The sequence below is a fragment of the Haliaeetus leucocephalus genome, unplaced genomic scaffold (assembly GCF_000737465.1).
Source record: "Haliaeetus leucocephalus isolate CR32 unplaced genomic scaffold, Haliaeetus_leucocephalus-4.0 Scaffold163, whole genome shotgun sequence".
NCBI classification, from domain to species: domain Eukaryota; kingdom Metazoa; phylum Chordata; class Aves; order Accipitriformes; family Accipitridae; genus Haliaeetus; species Haliaeetus leucocephalus.
Window position 1 is genome coordinate 1324883 of NW_010972599.1, and position 25454 is coordinate 1350336.

Genomic DNA, 25454 nt, shown 5'->3' on the forward strand with positions numbered 1-25454 from the left:
CCCTGGCAGGAAATTCCTCCCACGCTACCATTTTTTAAAATGTGTGTTCCTGTACATTTTTTTTCAGCACATTTTTGGCTGTCTTTGGTACAATCTGCCATCTATTACAGTTGTCATAGGAATGTGGATGAACCTGCACCCTGTTCAGAAGAAAAGGATTTTTATTTTTTCAATATTATTTAAAAAACCCAAACAAATCAACCTTCCTGAATATTCCATGGTAAAATGACTACTTTGCAAAAGTTCATATAATGGTTAAGGATTGTGGGATTCCAGAGATCTGTTCACAATACAGACAAGATACACTATGGTAATACATTTGATCACTCTTCATTGCAACTACAGCGAATACCAAAATTGTCCCTGCTACTTTGCTATTGAAGAGCTCTTTGTAGACAACACCTCAGTTCAGGTCTTCAATACCTGCCAGCAGCTTTTTACTGACACTGGTGCCTGCTCCATGTAATGCTCCAAGAATTTTTGAGAGAAACTGCCATTTAAATTTTATTGCAGCCTTTTTCATTTTAACATTCATTATATTTTTTAAGCCAGCAAAATTTCCAGGGATCCTACAGCTTGGGAATCAGGTCTTTTCAATGAACTGTATCTTTCCTCCAACACGCCTAGATTTTTCTGAACATGGCAACGATTTTATGAATTATTGCTTTCCTACAGTCCTTCTAGTCATCTTTATTCTCTCTTCCCAGAAAAAGAACAACAAAGAGAGCCAGTGTCTCACCCCAGATTGCCACATTGAGACTTTCTGCCCACCAAAACCTGCCCTTGGCAAACCTCTGCATCCCTGTGCTAAGCACTCACCGGCAGCGTTTGCTGCGGGGGAGAGCAGGTGGGAACCGCAGCCCTTGGGTCAGCATTATTCCAATTTACTGACCTCCCACCCATCGGAACAGGCAATAAGGGCCCTGACAGCAACTAAATGCAGCGAGGGACTAAAGACAGCCAGATTGCAAATATTCTGGTACAAGATTGATGTATCTCATTTAAAAAAAAAAGTTTTAACTCTAATTTTCACACTGAATTATTCATAAACCAGTTATTGTCACATCATCATTTTTAAGGTTGAAGGTATCCTCCTTCCCCTTTCCTCTGAAGTTTAACCCTTCTCCTTCCACCTGAATGAATTACCCAAAATTAGATATTCTTCCAACCATGGTACTTCAATCATGCTTCAAGTCCCTCTCTGCATCTTCCAACCCAGCATGTTCCACAAGTTCATTCCCCACCTTTTGTGAGAAGTTATTTAGTGAAAAAAACCAATATCCAGCTGCAACTTTACAGTTAAGAAACTCCAGTAGTGACCTGTCCCCAGCCTGACATCTTGTCCTTCAGCATTACCCATTTTCCCACCCAGCAGTTTGTATCAATCTCCATCTTCTCCTGACTCAGGAGATAATTTCCAGAGCTCCTCTCACTGAAATGTTTCGGTGAAGAACAGATCCAGCAGATCTGCTGCATTTCCTTGGTCTGGAAAATGAGCTGTCCAATCCAGCGTGTTATAATTTACCTTCTGTAAACCCATGCGAGACTAACCCATTTTCTATTTATCTTTTTGCTTACAAATATTAATTAATTCAAAATTTGTGGCAAGACAATGCACACCATGGAATTAAAACTAAAGCTTGTATTTGCCCACATAATTTATCCCTTTTTAAACATAGGCATTAATTATTTAGAACTACCTTTGATTTCACAGCCATTTTAAAACCATTCCTATTATTGCATAAAACGAGCGCATTAAACTCTGTCTGATCCCTGTGCAGCCCACTGTCAGGTTTTTTTTCACTTCCATCATTTTTGAACACTGAGTCAAAGTCAGTTCCTGCAAATCTCAGCGCACATCAATCAGGAATATTTAAGGCTAATAACAAGTTGTATGCAAATAAAACAACTTTGAGGCTTTACTCCAAATTTTAAAACCACAGAAAAAATACTCCTGTAGCTCTGCTGATGTTTGTTTATGTTGGGGCGGCAGGAGTACTTATCATCTACCTATATCCAAAAAAACCCCACCACACACGCCGGCTTGTCCTTTACAGGTGAGTCTCTCCAGCCCACTAACAGCAAATCCCATCCTTTGCTTCCCCATTTTCTTGGTGCTTTCTGTTCCTTGGTACAACAAGGCTGCCATTGCTTTGGGTCGGCGATGCTGCTGAAGCCGGCATCCCCGGGTGGGAGGCTGTAATCACATCTCTGGTGGTCTCCATGGACACCTACACCCAGTGTGGGTGGGGGTCTGGGTGAGCCAGGCACCGGGGGGCACGATGGTGGTATTAGATTAAACATCTCATGCATATATGCATAGATCAAAGTTGTGTTTAAAAAAAATCCCCAAAGATTACTGCAGTTGGAACGTAAGTTAACACGTAGGCACACTTATGTTAAATGAGTTAAACTTGTCTGCTGCTACGCAGTGATGCGTAAGTAATAATTAGGAAGAAAAAAAATCCTGAAAACTCCAGTACCAAAGATCTCTATAATGAAATCAACTGAACTGGTGTATCTTGAATATTTTCCCTTAGAAATGTAAGAATCCTGACATACAGAAAAATTAATGCAGTCCAAAGAAAAGGAAAAATGCTGTATGCTTTAAATGTAAGCACACAAACATATTTTGAGTACAATTTGTGAGCAAACTGTGCTCCTAAAATTAGTTCGTATATTCAAACAGGTAAGTAATATTGAAAAGCACAGAGATAGATTTTCAATCTGTTTGCCAGGTGATTAGGGATTTATATACCCCCAATTCCACTCACCAACACACAAAATTAATTTCAATGTCACAGTGTACTTCTGAAAATAATCTCGCATGCACACAACCTTTTCAGCCTCGCCAGGAGTTGCACACTGTTATGCCTGTAATTATACAGCGCCGGTCTTCCAGTCATCCAAATGAGCGATTCTGCTAAAACTGTTTACTTAAATGTGTTTAAATACTCTCTTACACCTATAATTTTGCAGCTGGAAGTTGAGACCTCGCATACAGTCAGGCTGAAAAATTCCTATTAATAGTCCTTTGTGCATATCTGGAAAAGCTTCATCGATAGCATCCAGCCTCACCAGCATTTACATCAAGCGAGCAGCGACCTTCAGGATGTCACTCCTGGGTCCAGCAGCAGCGGCCGCGATGGGACACAGCGAGGGGGCTGCGGTTTGGCCGTGCCTGTTCCCTCACGCCGAGACAGTCCCTTTTGCTGCACAACACGGAGTCTGCACAATGTGCCTGCCATTGACACAGGCTGTAAGATGAGTATTTCTATAGCTCGGATACCACGCTAAGCTACAAGTGGATTAAACATCCTTGCTCCGTATTCATTTAGTGTAAGAATTCCTACAACAGTCAAAACGGAAATTTCAGAGACCAAGAACAACATATAACTATATCACACTGCTTAGGGAATACACGTGGAAACATCTGCATACCCTCTTCTGCACTTCCAACAGCTGCCAGAAAACCAAAAGTAAACAGCATCTTATTCCTACTAGAGTACGCATTTGCTTTCTCTAGCCTTGCTTTGGCCTACTTGGATTATTCTAAAGAATAATCTTTTTTTTTTCTGATGGGCAGATTATTTTTAATACCCTTTCCAAAGCTATATGAGCTCCTTTCTGACTATCAAGTTTTCAGGGCATTCTCCGACTGGGAAAAAACCACTTACAGCATTTAATAGAAAATTAAAAATGTTTCAGGAATTCTATAAATAAAAATAGAGTAAGTTTTGAAGAATAAATGAGGTTTTCATTTACTAAAGTGACTCCTACAGCTGTAAGAGACTCCTGCCAGGATTTTGTTGTTTTGGGTTTTTTTCCCCAATTACCATTATTAAAAAGCATCCTCCAAAAGGCATCATTAAAGACCGTTCAGCAATGAGCAGCAGCACAGCGAAAAGAGGAAATATCGATTTACCCAGCAATAAGGAAATTGTACATCACCACGCTCACATGCGGTGTTTTCCAGGAACGGAGCGGCTGCCCCGACAGGACAGACCTACTTTGATTACGTGTCGTTAGTCCGGGATCTGGCACTCGGCTCCGGCGCTGCCCGGCCAGGCAGCAGGGAGATGCGGGACCCCGCTGCGGATGCTGCTCCTGAGCCCTCCCCGAGGCACCGCGTCCAGCCGAGAAATGCCTGTCTGCCTCTTTTTGAGAGCAAAAATACCGCAAATCCTTTTAATCATTATGTTGGGGATAGTGCCACTGCTGCCGCTGGTTACAGATGAGACGGTCGCAGACATTAGCCAGGGGAGGCAAAGGCATTTATAACATTTTTTTGAGGATGCAGGGATTATCAAGATGGGGATTTGGGGGTTTGTTTTCTGAATACCGAACCAACACCCAAATGAACCCCCTTTCATTTGATGATAAAAACATCCAATGTAATAAGAGCTCTAGAAATGTCCTCATGGCTGACTCCTATCATAGTAATTTTCCAAACCAAGATTTAGTCCCGGTGTTTTCCTGACTGCAATGAGATATTCCGGAAACCTGCTGGGTAATTGCAGGTTTGTAAAGCGGCTGCTGGAGGAACATGCCCAGCCCCTTGGCACTCTTTGCTACCCATTTTCTGCAGGTGTTTTACATCAGATAGGTTTTTCAATGCAGAGGCCTTTTATTGATCCAGTTGTACTTGATGTACTTGACTATTTGGTTGGTTTTCTTTACAGGCGAAGGCTCTAAATACCAAGAAATCGCATCGTGTGGCTGCCTGGCATTTCCATGGTAATCTGCCAGTGCTAGAAGCACATGATTTTATTTCTATTCTTGACACCATGCCCTCTTATTAGGCTGATGCACGCTGGTAATGTTTCTTGAAGTTTAAGTGGGAAAATCTTCTGAAGACATAAAATAATGTTCTCTAATACGATGCCCCAAAATTCATGTGCTTCCTCTCCCACTCCCCCCACCTCGGTCTTAACGAGTAAAAGAAGAATAATGGCAGAGCTGCTTCCCTGCTTCTATCACTGGGGCTTTCTGCGGAGAGCACGGCTATCATTGGTCTTCGTCTTTCCACATATTTTGGACTGAGATTTTTAATTTAAAGCTGAAATGAAGATCTCATGACAGTATTCTCACAAAATTTACACAAACTAAGCCCATTGCTGGCTTACTCATATAAGCACTGAATAGAATTTAAGTCCAATTTGAAACAGGACTCAAGGAATGATTATTTAGGGAAGGGGGGGGAGAAAAACAAACCCTCCAAGTACTATTATATATATGTGTTATATAAATTATAGAAGTGCCCAGGAAGCAGAACCACAGAAATTGTACCAAAGGCAGAGGTATCAGCTCAACCTGCACTACACATGACTGCAAACGCCAAATCATCCCGACCAGGAGCTGGCTGACTCACGCCACGAATCCCAACAGGTTTCCCACGCAGCTGCCAGGAGCCAGAGCAGAACAGCACAAGATGAAGACAGAACACCACCATTAAATTGCTAAACTCCTCAGGAAAGCTTTTCAAAATATATTAGCATTATTCGAGCAAGAGTATGCATTAAGAATATCCTAGTTAGGGCATTTCTTTAGCATATGCTGGAAGCTGAATACACACTCACATGCTGCTCTCAGCAGAAGATCAAATGCTTTCTGCCAAAATGAATCTATTATGCCAGGGAGCAGGAAAAGGCCATGGAATTGTACATTATTTTATTCTGTTGTGCTTACAAGGCCTGACAGAAAAATGATCGCTATTTGTATCTTTGGTAACAAAAATAGCCACTGCCAAAAGGAGCCCACGGAGAATCAACTTCCATATATTCTCCAGTACGGACTCTTAACAAAAATTGCCTTGTTTGTCCCTTTGTATTAGAGTTGGTTTTTCAGGGATTATCATTTTTATGATGAAAACCCAGTGTTTTTCCAAAAGGAGAGTTAAATATTTTAGACTCTTCACTAAGGAGAATGGGACCTTTCCACAGTTATCACCCAAAATTGGTCCTGCAGAAGGTTTTCTGTAAGCGATAAATGCCAGCAATAACAAACGGCTTTGAGGTTCCCTCTGTCAGGGTTTAATGTGCATCAGCAATTCTGATCTTAAAATTTCAATGAACTGGGCGAATGTCAGTTTACAGAAGTCACACACTCTGATACTCGGTGAAAAATGAACAGTAGTAACATGCAGATTAGTCTACAAGAGGCACATATTTAACTCTTTAAAGCAGTGCTAGTCACTCTCTGCTCCACGGATCACTTCTAACAACATGAAAAACAAGCCTACTAACAGGCTTAAGTTAAAAATAAGCTCCGACACAGGGGCCTACATATATCCAAGGAATATTCTTAGGGGTCTATACACCAAAAAATGTTGAAGTCCACCGATATAAAACATTAATGGTCAGAAGAAGTAACTCTACACTTCTATTTTACTGAAAAGGGAATGATTATAGTTTATAGAAAATGGCCTGAAAATGCTTTCAAATTCTCAGTTCATCTTCTCTAGAAATACTTGCTTTACGAAAATCTTCAAAGTAGTTTCTGTCAATAGAAAATAGCCTACCAGCCCTGGCTGAAGACAAAAGAAAAAAAAAAAAAAAGAAAGAACGATATCCCCATCATGTCCTATGGGTACTAGACAGGGACACCGGGGTTTGTTTTGCATGCTTACTTAAAATGCACAAACTGTGGTACAGCGGAGATGTTCAAAGTAATTTTCAACATCCTTTCTAACAGTTACTTATCAAAGACTCAATTTTCCAATTTTCCTTTATGTCTAAAGGACAACTACTAAATGCATTTCACTCAAAGGGATTTTAGTCTTGTCATGGGCAACATATTTATCCTCAGCAGAAATAAAGTCACTTTTCTGCGGGACGTGAAATTTCTCCACGAGCTCGGCTCTCGCACAGAGTAAAAATGGCAGCGAGAACTTGCAAGTTCATGATGACATGCACTTTCAAATATTTCTGTTAAAACATATACTTGAATTTATTTTTTTTTTCACTACACAAGTTTATATCTTGTTTATGTCAGTTAGCATTTGCACTAGCTCACAGAAAGCCTCATTTCTTTTATAAAGAAAGGTATTACTAAAATACATATTATTTTGAAAGTGTCAAAAATTCCAAACAGTAATAAAATGTTTCATGCAGTAAAAGGACCAAAATACTATAATGAGGCATCCCCAAATATCTTGAGAATTTAAATTAACCCATGACTTGCATGACAGCTAAAGCAGAAGCACCCTGTCTGCAGTGTAGGAACGGTTACAGCACAACTGTGTTTGTTGACAGAAAATGAAGGAAAACGGCAATTACCCTAAAAGACATTTCAAGATTCTCGCCACCCCAGATATCCATTCCTGCATCGTAAGTTCCTATCTCTTCAAAGTAGTTTCTGTCAATAGAAAATAGGCCACCAGCCATAGTAGGGGTCCTAGTTGAAAACAAACAGAAAAAAAGAAAAAAAAAAAAAGAGGAAAAAGAAAAGAAAAGAAAAAATACCTTTTGAAAGACACTGTGGAATTTATTAATTGACACTACAGTACATTTCACTACCTCAGACATTTTGACTATAAATATATTCTATGTACAGCAACTTAAATATAAACTACTAACAATAACAACACGGTTTCAACTGCACACTCTGTGCGGTTGCCCTTCGGGCAGAGCTCCCCCCGAAGCCGATGAGAGCGCTGCCCGAGTCAGAGCTGCGGGATCGCTTCCTACCCGCAAAATCATATTTCCATAGATTATTTCAGGAGCATTGTAATGGTAAAGTGGATGGAATTTTGGCCTTCTGCATCCAGAACAGCAGTTCAAATCCAATCTGAGATGCTTAGCGAAGAGAGTTTAATGCCTCAGCTTTGCCTTAGAGGGAGACTAAATGTGCATAAAATTACCAGGCATAATCTCTCTTAACAGGATTATAAATCCTTACAACAGGCAAATCCAGTCAGAGTGCAACTTCTCTTTGTGTAAAGATGTCCTATTTCCCCATAAGTACCTGCTCTATGTTTTTCAGCGTTTGAAGTCTGTCTAAAATGAAAAAAGCTCACCCCAGTTAGCGGGAACACGGCTCTGGGTTACCGCACCAACGCGTCCCCACCGAACCACAGCTCTCTCACCACATACACACACACACACCCTGACGGGAGCACACAGCTAAAGGGGTTGCCCCAAAAACCCGGGGTTTGAGCCCAACGGCGTCCGTCCCTGCGGACGCTGCCGCAGGAGCTGCACCTCGGCATCCCCCCGTCGGCAGAGCTCCGGCACAACGCGGGGTGACGGCACCCACGGCCAGCGACGGACGGGGTTTGGTGGAAGGGGTCTGCTGAGGTCTCGGCATCCCCATGCCAACGGGCTTTGCCGGTGAGGACCGCCGGGCACGTTAATGTAGCTGTGGATCAAGCCTTGCCGGTCAGGTAGCAGTTGTTTTCTGTCCCTCGGCTTCAAAAAAAAAACCAAAAAAACCCAACTGCAAAGTGGGCAAGACTGGATTTTGAAAATGCGTGACCTAATGCTGGCTCAACGCACATGCGTACAACCGCACGCAAACACGCCGGTAACTACGGCCTGCCTGCAAACGATTCGGCCACACAAATGAACTCATTCATTCAGGTATTTAGTAAACTGCTTGCAATGACTGCTAGGAATATCCGATATTCAGTGGTCAGATGAGGCGACTGAATCTGTGCAAGTGCAGCATTTCCAGCACCAGCACTTCTGCCCATCTAAAGCTCAGTTTCTGTGAGAGCTCCTGTGTTTGGAGACCGCCTTACACAAACACCGATGATATAAAGCAAGCTCCTACAATTTTTCCAAAATGCAAGTCAACGGGAACAAAACTGTTCACGTGCAATGCAGGAAAAAGCTGGAAGAGGGGCTTCACCGGCGCTCCTGCCCCTGGCAGAACCTGAATCACTTGGGCACTTCTCAGATCTTCCTTCGGAAGCTTTCGTACGTCCTACACACAACATGAATTCGCTAAAGCACCCCCCTATTTGCACACAGCATCCCAGTGTTCCAATATGGGTTAGTGTGGGTGTCACACACACACACGGAGTGCAGACACCCAGACCCACTGGGATGGTGCTGTGCTTTTCCCAGTGGTGGCACTGGACACAGCCCTGGCAGTAAGGAGTCCTCACTCACTCTCAAGCTCAGCAAAGCCAGGTAATTCGCCTGCTGTGCAATTATTTCCTCTTCTGCCAGAGCTGACTATCGTTACTCCCAGAAAAAAAAAAAGCAGTTTAGCAATGAAATAACACTGGACCCTGAGTTTACCAACACTTCATTTCTGTTCATCTCCCTGTGCTCGCAGCACAGAAAGCTCAGTTAATTAACTGCTTGTCATTTGGACAGAGCTAAACCTTCCCAGGTTTCAAAGCCGCTTTACTGCCCTCAGCCTGGCTGGGTTTCTGCCACAAACAACACTGCTGGCCCCCCGAGCGACCCTGCGCTACACTGCAAGCAAGCGGAGCGGACGGGAACGGCCGGGCGGTGTGACCCTCCACCTGCCTGCCTTCGTCAAAGTTAAATGCCTTCTAGTACGGGGAGCACAAAATAAAGCTGAGTCTGAAATCTTTTTAATTGAACTGGTTTTGTGCCAGATGATTACCAATACAAGAAAATTTATTTTAAAGAAACTTCTATTATTGATTACCTACGAACTCCATAAGTCTACGCAAAACTATTTACCCTGGTACCAAGAGCCGTGTCAGTACTTGGTTTACTCGCCTACCTGACGATCGGCCAAGTTCCCATAGGACTCACGGCGATTCACAAACGTTGTGATGAGCCTGTGCCCAGCTCCCTCCTGCACTGATCTCCCATCCCCACTAACCTTACTGAAGCGAGGAGTGCCACTGCTGTCCGATGAATAAAATCATCCCCACTCCTCTGTCTGCACCAGAAACACTCATCCTCTGCCTCCCCTCCTTCTTCTTCCTCCTTTTCTTCCTCCATTTCTTCCCCTGGAGGAAGACAGTCTTTGCTTGAATGGTACGAAATTTCCCATTTTTGCAAAGATTCAGTCTTACCCAATTTTTTGAACGATGCAGCTGAACCGTACACACAGATCTGGATTCTTCTGAAATGTCATCAGCAAATGTTTACAAAAACCAAACAGTTTCCCTAATAACTCACTAACTGAAACTGGAAGTGCTGAGTTTCATGCTGTAAAATGTAGGTAACTATGCACCAATATATGCCACAGATTCTCAAATAATTGAAACGCAGCAGGCAGGACTGTTCTGTTATGTAAATTTGTTACACAAACAGACCTGCAGAGCTCTCATTGTAAAAACAGCTGAAACAGTAATATTAGAAAGAGTAAGGGTGCCTACAGTTTTTGTTCAGCTTTGCACCTATTAGCTATATTTTGCCTACTTGGAGTCACACTAACAGCTTCAGTAATATGTTATGATTAACTCTAATCATCATTCAAACCCACTTTTAATTTTATTTTGGAGGTAACGTCTCCTCCTCATTTCTGCAATTATTAGCAGCAATCAGGATTCCCATTCCCGTACCTGCACCTTTGACATCCCCTAAGAGGAGCTGCACAGCATAAAGGTACCGCAGTAACACCAGGTTTGCTGCATCCCACCGATCCCACTAACCCAGCCCAGCACGCTGTGCCGGGCAGGGAAAACGAGGAGGGACTGTCACGGAGCCGCTCCCAAGGGGACTCCAGCTCCTGCCATGGCCGGGGATGCTCAGGTCAGGTCCCCCAGGCTGGGAGCATCCCAAAGCCACGTAATGTCACCTCACCCCGCGGCCTTCAAGCTCCCCATCCTGTGCATCCGCTCAAAGGGGTCCAACAGTCGCAACGGTAACATCGCTAATGAACAAGACTGCTATTTATATAGCTTAGAATAAGGTTTTTACACCAGTTTCCAATACTGCTGTCCATCACCCAGGCAGCCTTAATTGTAGTCAGCTCTAAGTTTAATCAGCCATAAGAAGATAAATAAAAAATGCTCCTAATATTTGACCTTGTATTTTTCCTCTCAATAACTAATTTATACTTGAGAAGAGATTTTCTGGAACAAAAATATTTTTTAGTATTTATAATACTAGCCTGGAGTGTCTTCAGCTTAAAAAATTAAGGGCAAGTATAGAAATATCCATCGAAATGTGCTGTGCAGAGACTGCCCAGCACAGAAACACTTCACGTTTTTAATACCGTAGATGTAAGAAGACGAGATATTTGTAAACTGATCTTGGCATAGACAAGTTTTCTATTGCCACAGGCAAAACTGCAGAAGGAGAAATGAGCTCACTTAAAAGACAAAGGATGTCCTGCAAAGTACAAATATTGTGCAAGGATTTTTCAGTGGAAAAAGAAAAAAGAAAGGTTTAGCAAGACTGTTGGCTTTAGCTGGCACTGCCCATGAACATTCACCACCGAAACAGCTCACACTTGATAATTACACTGCCTAGAGATCTCCGTTTTCATAAATCCCAGATCTACCCACATCCACCGGATCATCTGCAGGAAGCTTTGGCTTTAAGCTCCACCTCTGCATGGGGAAACCATCCAGGTTTTGCTCCCAGAGAGCCCTCTGGAAACTGAAACAGGCTTTGTACTTGGAATAACATATTTTGACAAGGTCTGATCACTTACAAAGTTTACAAAGCCAGAGGTTACTCCAGTGACAGCAGAAGTTACAGCATTTACTTCACAGGGAAATAAGGTAAAATCCTGAGGTGCATCAGAACAGCAATGAATAGCCTTTGCTGTTCAAATAAAAGAAAATAGCTATATACCCACTGACACGAGTCCTTGGGGGTTGCTGTACCTTCACAGTAAGGAACGCACCCCTAAAGCAACACCTGGAAGCCCCTCCGTGGCTCAGGTAACATTTGCACTCAAGCCACAGTTCATATTTGATTTCTGCAAATACACCTGAAAAAATATGTTTCAACTGATTCTAGCAAACCTCAGAGAATGAAATATTTGACTTGACTAGCTCTGTCTCCAGGAACAATCTTTCCTTCAGGGATTTCTTCTAAATGTCCCCTTCCTGTCCTCACTTTATAGTTTCAGTCCTAACAAAGACGCCTGATGAACTGAAAGCTCCCTGATGTTACTTTTGCTTCTGGTCATTTTACGTGTAAAAAAATTGTAAGTACATTTTAAAAACAAACAAACAAACAAAAAAAAAAAAACCCAAAACCCGAAACCCCAGGAAATCCCAGTATGGGATGACCACTCACTCCTTCCCCCAGGATGGGGAGTACTGAGAGGGGGTCGGGGCAGGTGGCACGACGTGCTGCCCAGTGCCCAGGATGACTGCCCATCATTAGTGCTGCCCACCTTCATCTACCACCTTCAATCTGGGAGCACTGGCAAACTGGAAAGGCTTTCGCTACATTTGCAAAACCTGTGATTCTTTGGGGAAGAGTTACGATTTTAGACTATTCTGGGAAAGGTTATGTTATCATAGTGTTAGCTGACCTGAGAGAAAACTAGGTAAGGGATCAAGAAAATGAGAACAAGAGAAGGGACGTCAGACTGGGGTTTAAGAAGCAGAAGAAGAAAATAAGGGGCAAAAACGGTAGGGATTAGTGTGTGAAGAGCAGGAATAGCATCCACGTAGGGATCTCAGAACCCGATCTGTCCAGGACAGGGCATCACTAATTAGTGCGAGAGGCACCTCTGAACCCCCATTGTTCTGTTTGCAAAAATATGACAAACAAGCTAACTTTTCTAATGGATGTCGGTAAGAAAACTCTTTTACAGCTGTACTGCATGACAATTAGCTGTGGGTTTTTAATATCAGTCACTGAATTAATTAACCTTTTCCCACTAAATCTAGAGATTCCAGCAAAGGCAGATATTTCAGTTGACTCAAATGCCCAACTCAGGAATTTAACATTTCCTTTCACTCCCTAGGCAAACAAGCAAGCAACATTTCACATCTACAAACCAGAAAGAATCAGGCACCCTCTTCTGAGAGTACAGCACCTTCTGTCTTTAATTTCATTGGGGTTAATGGTCACAGCGCATGTGATGGCTGAACTTTGTTTGTACCCACTAGCAAGCTCTTATCAGTAAGCTATCCTGATCTTTTCCAAAAAAATACTTATACAATAATACAAATTATACATAAATAATAAGTTGGATATAAACTAATTCATAGTTTGAAAATGTATGCATTATGCTTTTAAATCTAAAAAGCAAAGGTAGGAATTTATTGATGTTATTATGGAAGATAAATATTTTGAGTAAAACTTTTGTCAATTCCACGGATTTTTAACATAACAAAAAGCAGAATTTGAGTGCAATGGTTATATTACACATACGTGCACACAAACATGTAATCCAATGATGTTTGTATTCTATACCTATTCCACAGATTACAAAGAAAAAGTATGAATAAAGACATATTCAATCTACGTGAGACTGAAAAAATGTTACAGAATGGGGAAAGCAACATGGAATAAGAAAATTAACTCGCCAATTTGTTTCTAAGTTTTTGGTATGGGTTAGGCTTTTGTTTATTTTTATCCCCCCATTTTTTGAATATTCAGGTGGCAGCAGCTGCCAAAACCATTCTTAACTTAGCTGCAATATTATACTTTCGCTCTTTGGATGCAGAATTTGTGATTGTGTTTCTGACAGCTCAGGCCTGATTTACTGCTGCGGTCTCTTGGACTGCTTTTGATAAGCATCTGGAAATACCAGCTAGCACTGAAAGCAGCTGATGACTTATTAAATGGCGTTTCTTACAGGAAGGCCGTTCTAACCGGGCAGTTCCACAGCTCATTGCTTTGCTGGTTCCCCTCCCACTGGGTAAAAGGGAAAATGAAACAGGCAGCACCTTCTTCGGACACCAAAGAGACTGAAATGCCTCCACTATGTGGTCAGAAAGGGCACCTATATGTCTAAAAGCTGACACTTTAGTCTTAAGCCAGCACAATTACACACCCTCAGAGCCACCTCTTCACTCTAAAGCACTTGTGTAAGTGATAATTATGGGACACTTGGCATTAACCTCCGACTCCTTCACCCATGCTCTGCTCACTAACACCCACCTTACCAGGCGAATCCCAAAAAGCCCAGGCAATCACCAGCTAAAAGCTGTTGGGGGGAAAAAAGAAAAAAACCCTATTTTTTTTTGTTTTAATAATTTTAAGAGTCAATTACATGTCTGATTCTGGATTAACTTTTAAGTACTACTGCATTTCAAGATAAGGAACTAAGAACTGGGATTTGTGTTTCTTTGAAAACTCCCTGTGTCTGTGAATTGATTCGGCACGGGAGAGACAGGACAAACCCAGCCCAGTGACTGACACGGTGGGAGCAGCGGCCAGCGCGGCGTGAGGCTCTGCAGCTCGTTAGGATAATTAACTCTACCAATTTTAAGGTACACCTCAGCTTTAATGAAATAGCTGCTGGCAGACTTCACAGCTGAGTGATAATATTTGAGATGATGAGAAAAAACAGTTCTCTTGACTCAAAAATAGCTTCATCCCCCTTCTGCTAATGCCAGGGTCAGCTCCTGCTCCTGAGGACCCTGTTTGCTTTTCCTAAGATCATTTCCTGAGAATAAAATCTAAAAAACCCAGCCCTTCCCTGACTCCAGGCTTTGAAGGACAAAAAAAGACCGATTTTGGCCACTTTCTGGCAAAGGTAATTCTGAAAGGCTTTTCTTTGCCCATCCCCTGCCTTACCTGGAAGTGTTTTGCAAAGCTGCGCTGTGACTGCTGTCCCTGAGTTGGCTCTCCCTTTATCTGCCTGTTGCGCACAATCAGGGGTATGCAGGACTGGAATTCTGTCCACTTCATCATGTCTCTCAGACAAGTTTGAAACCATTACATCCACTTGTGAAAGCTTTTTTTTTTTTGCTTTTTTTTTTTAAACTTTTCATGAAGACCACAGAAGCTATTAGAGCTGAGCAAATAACCCATTGCAAGTAATTTATTCAATTTGTTCTGTTTCAGCTTCATTTAAAATTTTTCTAGAGGTTTTGTTACAGTCCGTGGTTTGAGCAATTAAATGAAAGAGGTCAGGAATGATCACGGGAATTCAGGACATACTCTTAGATCATTTTTGACTCAGTGTGCACAGTCATCAACTTTATTTTCTAGGCAATAAAAGCACGCATTTCAAGTGCAAATCGTCATAACCAAATACTTGGGTTCAATGTCCAAAAATGTGTATTTCAGAAATATGTTCTAATATTTGCCTTAAATATGAAACAACGCAGTAACATCTGTAAACACAAGGTCAACAGGCTATTTGCAGAAAACAAACAGAGGAAACTTAAAAAGCAGGTATATTTTGAATTACTGAATGTTGAAAAGAAGATACAAATGAGTTTTCTCAGCTCTGATAACTACACCGCACCATTAAGGACAGGTCAGATTTTGGTCTTCTCTACCCTGAACAGTGGTGCCAAAAGCATCTGACATGCGTTCTCTGATACGGCAGTGAAATCTTAGGTATTAAGCATTATTATCTACATAAACAAGTACACAGTAGAGTCAATTAGCATAGTACTCTTGATTTGCTCTCCTTACCTTACAGGCAAGGTCCTGTCTCCTTTCCTCCTGTCCATCTCTCTCTGGGGAACCGGATACCAGCGAAAGTTAAGTTTCCAGTTAAACCCTCCATAAGTCATATCAGATCCAGCCATGTATTCAAATGTGTCATCGCTGATCACATCAATGATTGGGCAGACAACAGTTTTCCTGTAAGAAAAAAATTGGCTTTTTTTAAACAAAATATTTTTTCATGTTAGTATGCTGAATATTGCACCTATTTTGAGGCTTCTCTGCATTTACCACTGCTCCATGCAGGTTTTCTCTCCCAGGAACGAGGCTGTGCAAAATTCCCCTTTTCTGCTGTCCGCAGCTTTTTGGACACACTTGACTCCTCGCTGAGCTCCCAAGAGCTGAAAGCTGCCAACACCCAACCCTGCCCGGGACTCCCGCTCCGCCGCCAAATCCTCTCTGAACGACAGGAGCGACTGCCGCACGCTTCACCCCAGCAGCACAAACTACACTGTATCGATAAATTCTCCTCCTTGTTCTTTACATGACACAGAGTTTTCCTGCACACCTTTCCGAGACTGTCAGGACAAACACAACAGAGACTATTTTTGCTTGTGGCTGCGGGGCTCGAGCAGTGCTGATTTTATCACGTGTGCATGCATGTCTCGTGGAGAACCTGCAAGGCGTTTCATAAATGAGAACAAATCCCATCTCCCATGTGTGCACTTAGGCAGGCTGCTGCTGCCCACGCATGTGCGGCTGCTCCTCCATCGAGCAGAGCAAGGACCTCGGCTGCTGCAACCCTTCCAGGGAGGACAGCATAGTTTGGGGGTCTCACTCGCAGGGCCTTTATGCACTTAGGCGCAAAAAAAAGGGAAAATTGATTGCATCACCTAACGCAAAAGAAAAAAAAAAAGGAAAAAAAGAAGAGAGGAAAAAAAAGAGTGCAAATTTCAGAGCATATTGGAAGTCACACAGACAAGAAGCTGTGCCTGGTGAAAAAAAAAAAGGGAGAAAGATGGCCATCAGGGTGGGGGACACCCAGACCTTGTCAAAGTAAATGGCACAAGTTGCTGTCATTACTGGCATTATTAGTCTTACTGTCAGCAACAGAAATCCTGCTGTAAGAACCAAAAGCTTATTGTATACTTATTTAGAAATTAGATTTTGATACAAATATTAGAGAATACCCTCCTGATATATTAAAAAAAAAAAACAAACAACCCAAACCCACAAATCTTCATTTTCAGACCAATGAATTGTTTTCATTTCTATTTTTTAGCAGCACAGTGAAACCAAGGAATGGCCTGGAGGCAGGTCCGTGCCCCTGGGGTCAGGAGAGCCACCCTTACCTGTCCTCCTTTATCCTGGCCAGCAGCGGCTCGAGCCAGCCCAGGGTGCACTCACAGTGTGCGTCCAGGAATGTTATCACCTGCCCTTTAGAGGCTGCTGCCCCTCGGAGCCGCGCGCGGATCAGTCCTGACCTCTGCTCCATCCGAATGATTTTTATGGAGACTTCCAGGTTTTTCACATAATTCTCTAACGAGGCCTTCAGAAACTCTGCCAAAGATAATTGGGGGAAAAAAAAAAACACAACAAAAAAAAACCAGAAGCAAAACATTATTTTAGCTAGGTTCAGCAACTACCAAGGACTCCAAATATAACCGCAGAGCTTATGCGTCATGCTCGGCCCTCCAAGGACTGCCATGCACGATTGCTGCCATAACACGGGAAACGCATTTTGACATATTTAGTGTTTTTCTGAAGACTGAGAGCTGAGCTATGGAGGTTCACACTGGCACTCTGTTCAGTGCAGCCGCACAGAAAACAGCCCGTACATATGCACGCATCTGCCAGAGCATCTCATGAAAATATCACAGAAATTTTAAATAAGTCATGATCAGTTTTCTTGAAATAAGCCAGCAAGCAATAGTGAGTGCAAAATGATTACACTTTTGCTAATTTGTCTATGGTTAAATACAAATCCATCTATTTTTGATGAATTTCACCATTTGAGCCCTTTAGGAATCCAAAACTTTGCTTTTAGGAAAAATTGTAGTTACTTGGGCTAAAGTCTTCCTCTACCTTCTGGCACAGAGAAACAGTAAGCCTACTCATTTTCTGAAGCAGAGAAATCCAAGAGAGTAATTAGACTTAAATTAATGCTACATGGGGCAGAGATAAAGGACGGCTTAGCTTGCATCCTCTGTCCCTTGAACAGTTGCAGCTATGTGTTGTATTTGCCATTATATACATTTGGCTACTGCAGGAAAATTTATCATTCCATTGATTCCATTTATAGAATGTAATGTGATTCCTTTTCCAGGTAATATCAGTTCCGCATACAGACAGTTTTCTTCCTAAACCCTAGGTTTTAAATTAAAAAAAAAAAAAAAAAAAAGGAAGAAAAAAAGCCAAGACCAAAAGAAATTAACCACAAATACAAGAAATACAAGGAAATTGGCTCAGTGTGGATATTCAGGAAAGTCTGAGACACAGAACGGGACGGGGGTGAGAGACAGCAAGAGAGAGACAGAGAGAGATGTGAAAAAGGACAGTCTTGTACAGTAATATGAAATGATAAGCCACAGTGCAAAAAAAGCACTCATGAAATTTGGGATGGGAGCACCGTACGTACGACTTACAACCTGATAAACAACCTTCGCCTCTGTTACTACCTGTAAGGATACTTCGGCTCTGCCCACACCTACTAGAGTCCGTTTGCTGCTGGCCCCAGCAGCGGTGGGAGATGCTTGGCGAGAGATGCGGGTCCGGTTCAGCACCGACAAAAGGGAGCCGCTCTTCACAACCCCTTCTGCTAGGTCCTCAAACATGACGCTAAAACAACACGTGGAATGGGGCTCCTCTCTCCCAAAACCTACCTCTCTCACTGGCATCATCCACCAGGATGATTTCTGAAAGCAGGCGGTGCGGTGAGCGATTTATAACGCTGTACACGGTCCGAAGCAGAGTACTCCACGCTTCATTGTGAAACACAATAACTACACTTGTGTTGGGGAGTTCGTCAGGGTAGACTTTTGTCTTGCAACTGCCAAAAAACACAGGAAAAAAAAAAAAACCAAAAACAGAAGGAAAGAGGAGTTAATCCTTAAGAAAAATCTTAAAGAGCTCTAGCAGTGGGACAGCCTGGAAAAGGGGTTTCAAGCCTGTCAAGCAGGATACATTTCAAACCAGTTACTGATCTCTTCAAGCTCCCAAGCCAGAAGCCCAAAGGCAGAGGGAATTTCAAATCCTCTTTTCCTGCTAAGAAAAGATGGCAGAGTATCCAGAGGAATGCATACTGCTGTATTCACAGCTCCCTCAGACTCCAGCTCTCCTCAGTCCTGCTTGGTATGCCGAGAAATCAGCATCCAGCGGCCTCAGCCTCAACGTGTCCTGACATCGCCAACAGAAAACCCTTAGCTGCACGCAGGACACAGGGCAATTAATAGAAAGTGTATCGAGCAGTTACAGTCAGGTCACATAAGTCTTTTATTGTGACAAATCCCAAATTCTATAGTTTAAAGTACACAGGTCTCCGAGACTTTCCCATCTTTGGTCGTTTCTTAAGAAGAAGAAAAAAATTACACTCCATGTGCCCATTCAATGGAAGAATGAGAGGTCAATAATTTCAGCTGGTTTTGGAAAATGTAGCAATTGAGAAACAGATAGCAAATGTTGCTGATTTTGCAGAAGCACATTAAAGCTGTTTGCTTATCACAAAAGACAACCCAAAATTCTGCATATTTGTTCCAGATCTTGGACACGTTTCAAAAATACAACACGTCTACATCAACCTGTCAACACAGGTCAAGTCATGCCACTTAAGCACACCTAATAAGTGTTTTTAACCTTTATGACTTAAAATAATTTCCACTTTTTTTGCTGTTTTACTATTGTATGATTTTCTGGCTCTACTGTTCCCACTGTGACCCTGTTCAAGAAAGCTCTTCCAGAAGAGCATGTATGTACTTTCTTCGGCAGCGGCACACACACACTACTGAATTAAACTGCATGTAAAGTGCGAAGAAATTATGCATAGCTTTTTAGCGCTTCTTCTGTGTAATACCAGAAATTTGAAGCTTCCCTAAAAAATTCTATATTACGGAGTTATTCATTAGCACCTACATACCCTATATTCTCTGACTGTGACACAGGCTCAGAATATCACTTTTGTCTGTGTTATTTGAAGTATCAATCAGTCCCAGTGCAGTACTTGTTCAGGAGTAGCCTCCTCCTCACAGAAAACTTCTGTATCAAGGGCCAAGAGAACAAATGAATAAGGTCCCTGAAGAAAAGTCAGCTTGTCCATACAGTTTCTTTCTTGAACATCATCTACCATAACAAAACTCTCTTTAACCTTTTCTTCTGCCTCACTGACATTTTAAAAAAATAGATAAAACAACATTGTGACCACGGCTTTCAAAGTACAAAGTGAGGAGAGAATACAGAAAAATACAGAATATCACTGATTTCTATGGTACAGGTAAAAGGTTCACGGTATGTGTGTATGTGAGTGTATATATATATATATATATATAGGTCATTGGTCACTAGATCTGACAATAGAAAGTCCAGTGCTTTTATATATATATATACACACACACACACACACACAGACACACACCAGTCTTGACATCATTTTGATGATGACCACTGAAGTTTGCTGGTAGCCATCCCACCTTCACAATTTCAGCAATCTAATTAATGATACAACTATCCATCAATTACAATTTAGATTCAGAGCTCAGACAAACAAATAAAAGTCCTTCACTAATTATCATCCACAACGACACCCTCTGTTTACCCAGGGGTGTCTAAAGGAGCATAAGCCCAGCAGGACAGCTTGTCCAAAAAAGGACATTTTGAATTTATTTGTTTTCAAGGCACAGTAAAAGTTTTCCTCGCACATGTAATTGCCCTTGGAAGGCATCTCGTGTCAGCCCTGGTGTATGAAAGTCAGATATCAAAGACTTAAAAACAGGCTGTAGTACAAAGCTCAGTGCTGTTTATATTCAGGGTTGTTTTCCAGAGCTTAACATCATACTTCAAGCTGCATACAAAGCTGGAATAAATTCTGCTTGTCCCATATTTCACAACAGTTATTTTAATTACATTTAAAACAGATGCAATCTTGAAAATTGGAAAAGAACTACTACATAACATTATGTTTAAAAATATTCAGAAATGCACGTCAGTAGTGAAATGAGACAAGAAGGAAAGGGTATTCCCTTGTCTGCAGTTTAACACCAATTTTGTAGAGCAAATGGAATATTAAGGAACAGAATGTTTATTATCACGTACTATTTGCCAGGATCTTCAGTACTTTAACTGTCATTGTTATTATTCTCCAAGGTATCTTACGGTACCCAGAGAAGCTAAGGGCTAGACGAGCTGAGGACACTCATGAAGAGGTCGTGTGTCCTATGTTTTACAGCAGACAGACCAATCTAAATTATCATAAATCTGGTCATAAAAATCCATGAACAGCATCCTAGGGTGCATCAAACACAGCAAGACCAGCCAGTCAAAAGAGGGGATGATCCCGCTGTATTTAGCGTTGGTGCAGCCTCACCTCGAGTGCTGTGTGTGGTTCTGGCCCCACCATTTAAGAAGGATGTGAAGGTCCCTGAATGTGTCGAGGGGAGGGCAACCAAGCTGGTGACAGGGCTGGAAGGCATGTCCTCTGAGGAGCAGCTGAGGACTTTGGGCTTGTCTAGTTTGGAGAGAAGGAGGCTGAGGGGAGACCGCATCGCGCTCTGCAGCTTCCCGAGGAGGGGACATGGAGAGGGAGGTGCTGAGCTCTTCTCCCTGGGATCCAGGGACAGGACACCGGGAAAGGGTTCAAAGCTGCACCAGGGGAGGTTTAGGCTGGACAGTAGGAAGCATTTCTGTAGCGAGAGGGTGGTCAAACACCGGAACAGGCTTCCTGGAGAGGTGGTCGAAGACCCAAGCCTGTCAGTGTTTAAGGGGCATTTGGACAATGCCCTCGATAACACGCTTTAACTTTTGGTCAGCCCTGAAGAGGTCAGGCAGTTGGACTAGATGATCGTTATAGGTCCCTTCCAACTGAAATAGTCTATTCTACTCTATTAAGGACCAAATTTTTAAAAAGCCACTGCTCTGGAGTTGGCAAACTGTGCACAGACAAGAAATCATTAGAGTTTGTTAAGTGATGAGTGTGTAACACAGCTGACTGGTCATTGGGATGACTTGAGTCCAGAACCATCACTCCCATGGTGAAAACATTCATCGCTTGAATTAAACAAAAAACATCCTTAGCTTCTTCACACAACTGTTAAAGACCTGACATCAGACAGCTGCCACTTTATTTCCCACTGATGAGGCACACTGCTCCATTTACACACGTGCTGTTGTCCCGGGTCCTATTTCAGCATTTCATAGAATCATAGAACCCTAGAATGGTTTGGGTTGGAAGGGACCTTAAAGATCATCTCATTCCAACCCCCCTGCCATGGGCAGCGACATCTTCCACTAGACCAGGTTGCTCAAAGCCCCATCCAGCCTGACCTTGAACACTGCCAGGGATGGGGCATCCACAACCTCTCTGGGCAACCTGTTCCCTCAGTGCCTCACCACACTCATCATAAAAAATTTCTTCCTTATATCCAGTCTGAATCTACCCTCTTTTAATTTAAAACCGTTACCCCTTGTCCTCTCACTACCTGCCCTTGTAGAAAGTCCCTCTCCAGCTTTCCTGTAGCCCCCCCTTAGGTACTGGCAGGCTGCTATAAGGTCTCCCCGGAGCCTTCTCTTCTCCAGGCTGAACAACCCCAACTCTCTCAGCCTGTCTTCATAGAAGAGGTGCTCCAGCCCTAGCAAACAGCAACAGCACCGCTCCATGGGGAACCTGCCATGTCCAGCTCAGTAAAGATGACAGAGATGAAGTAAGGAGGCAAGCAGGAGATACAGAGACTGAAATACTGACTGGCGTGAGGCTAAGACTGTTCTGGATGGAAGGTTATGCTTTTAGCAACATGCCTTTGTTCCCTGGCAAAAGTGAGACATTGATTAGTTTTCACTAAACTCACTGAAAGCAATTTTCATGAGTATTTGATTCACTTTAAAAGTTAAACAACAAAGATCAGTAATAATGCAATCGTACAGTGGGTGTATAATCACTATTCTTGCTCTTAAAGTAATTCCCATTGCCATTTACAAGATGCGCAATGGAAAACAATCACAGTCCGCACAAATGTGACTAATTTGTACCCTGCTCCCCGCCTCACTCCTAGCTGTGTATCGCCACGCTCTGATCCCGATGCTCATTACATCTCTTCGCGGGCTGATTCACCTCACTAAGATGCCCCCAAGCCCACCTCTTGGCCAGTTTTTCTGCACGGTCAGTGAACGAATGCAGCGCACAGATGGCCAGGGAGGTGCTAGAGATGGTGCAAGACCAGCAGAAAAGGGCTTGGTCGGGAGAGACCCCGTGTACCGAAACCTCCCCTGTCCAGCCACAGTGAGCTGTTGCGAGCCGACGGCCGCTCACACTCCCCTCCTTTCCCTCAACGATGGCAGCAACGAATTCAGAGCTTTCTGCTATAGATCAGCTCTTGAATCCCTGCAACCCCACTATGTCCAAGAGTACCTACCCAGGGACCATCTTCTGGACCGGGTATCTTGGTGGAGCGCATCCTATGAGAGGGGTAGCATCTTAGGGATTTGGGCTCCTGGGATTAGTGCCCCGTGTCCTTCCCAGGGAAGGCTCAGTCATCGCCGATTTCCATTCTGCCCTTGCAGCACACCTCTAATGGTGTTTCAGCCCCAAACAGACAGCCGCCTAACACCCTGCTCACTTGAAAGTGTTTATAAGTGCACCGAAGATAAAAACCTTTCACGTCCCTTTACTGAAATGATGACGGTGACTCACGCTGCATTTTTTCTAATTCAAAAATACACCACGCGCTGAAGAAGTGATAAATAAGTCATCTGCTACTCACACGCTATCAAGCACAAGGACTCCCTCTCTGCCACCCCTGCACTATTTACAATGCATACTGATTGTTCAACGTACACTGACACTGGAAATACTTTCCCAGAAACATTGGTTTTTCTCATGCAGGCATCAGATGTTACTTTATGAATACACATGAAGTAAATACAGCTGTTTAAATGTGAGAAAAACACATTTTCCAAGATCAATAACATGGAAACGGAGTGACACTCTACCTATTTACCATCCTTCTCATTGGCTGTGTGCAAATTATATGAGCGTGAAGGGTTGCACTGTGATTTTATCCCTTCCAGAGCTGCACTGAAGCTCTCATGGAAGGAACGCAAGGCAAAAGATCATGCATGAAAACAAAGTATTTAGAGGGAAAAAAAAGAGACTATAACTATTATATACAATTTATAATGTAGTATTTTTTATATTATGCATTTGGGAACATATAGAACTGTGTTAAATATTTGTGGTTTATATGACTTGAGGGATTTTCATGACTGTTTAGTCATTACCTTTTATTGCTTTGCTTTAGGGAAAATACAAAAGATTAACACCCATAAAGAAAAGGCTGGTAACGCAGATCACTGGTATGGTTCCTCTGCGTGACCAGGTTTACTGTACACCCCAGTGCCAACAGGGCACTGGAAACCAGTCTGTTGCAGGACTGGTACTTTTGCCGCGGAGCAGTCACTGGCGTGTGTGCAAAGGCACGCAGCCTCTGCGCCTGCAAGGCAGAACGACGTGTCTTTGGGGCTTTGCTCCCACACGCAGCGAGGCAAGGCAGGTGTGTTGTAGAGGAGGTTCACAGCCAAGTTCAGATAAGGGAAACATGGAACAGCTCCATCTCTGCTTTTAATTCATATTTATGTTCTGATGAATATTAGCTGTGCAACAGTGGCAGTATACTTATTCAGGTATCTAACGTATATAGGTTTATATGTATTTATATAAGCATGTATATACCTAATTTACCCACACATACATAAAAACCTACATATATGCCAGCATGAAACCTTAACTTATCTCTGTAGCATAGTAAGTTCTCTCTCCTCACAGAAAGGTATTTACTATTTATGATGAACAATGTTCTTGAATATACTGATGCAACACTACGTTCCACTGGAATCATGATTTCCAGCATTATAAAGTATCTATGACTGTGCAAAGGCATTAATATGTGCAGTAAGTAGATAACACCTGAAAGAAATGTAAGCAAGCTCCTCACTTCTTCTTTGCCTTACTGACACATAATTTCTTTTTGCGCTTGTTTCTGTTTTGCTTCTTAGCTCCTTCCTGTCTCTTTCCCCGTTGAATTCCTGCATTTTATAATTAGTCCCGTTTAAAAACCTGCTATGTCTTATCACAACCTGCTGCTGTATTTCTCTCCAGCTAATATGACAATCTTGAATATTACCTGCTACCTCATTAACTCTCAGCTGTGAGCTGAACGGTACGCCAGGAGGTGATTCGGGAAAGCTGCTGGGCACCGCAGAAGTTTTCCGTCAGCCCCAAAGGCAGTACTGCTGGGGAGCAGGGCACGCACCTACCTCTTTCTATTTGCAGTTCACCACAGCAGTGATCCTACTGCATCCCATTTCCTGAGCACTGATGACTAACATCAGCTAATGCAACCGCAAACCGTCCGTCAGGCCAAGGCAGCCCCTATCCCTCACATCTACACCCTGCATCCACCGTTATTGGTTAGACATGGTACAGGGTCATTGCTCAAAAATTGAAAGCAGTACAAAGACATGAGAAAAACTCACTCCTAATTTCACAGTAATGCACATAAAAACCCATACCAAAGAGTGGCGCAAGCAGAAGTGATGGATTTATCATTATGCAGCCAGATCTTCTGCAAAAGGGCCTGTTAAAAATGACAACGCTGCAGTTAAGCAAACTATCAAAACATCAGAAATTATAAAGTGAATTAAATCATTAAATTAATCTTTTTACAGGTGTGGTTACCTTCCAGTGAACTTTATACCTTGCATTTGTTTTACTGTCTTAATTTACCATCA

At 42.6% G+C, this 25454-nt stretch overlaps 1 protein-coding gene across 2 annotated transcripts in view; it reads right to left on the reverse strand.

Moving 5' to 3' along the window:
• Positions 1 to 25454, reverse strand: part of GALNT13 (polypeptide N-acetylgalactosaminyltransferase 13) — a 135602-nt gene that overhangs the window by 47134 nt on the left and 63014 nt on the right. For both annotated transcript variants that reach the window (XM_010563058.1, XM_010563057.1), the window contains 4 exons: positions 18347 to 18513; positions 16817 to 17024; positions 15492 to 15662; positions 7278 to 7395 (listed from right to left, as the gene is read on the reverse strand). In XM_010563058.1, the coding sequence (XP_010561360.1) occupies positions 7278 to 7395; positions 15492 to 15662; positions 16817 to 17024; positions 18347 to 18513 (664 nt within the window). The remainder of the gene's footprint in view (positions 1 to 7277; positions 7396 to 15491; positions 15663 to 16816; positions 17025 to 18346; positions 18514 to 25454) is intronic.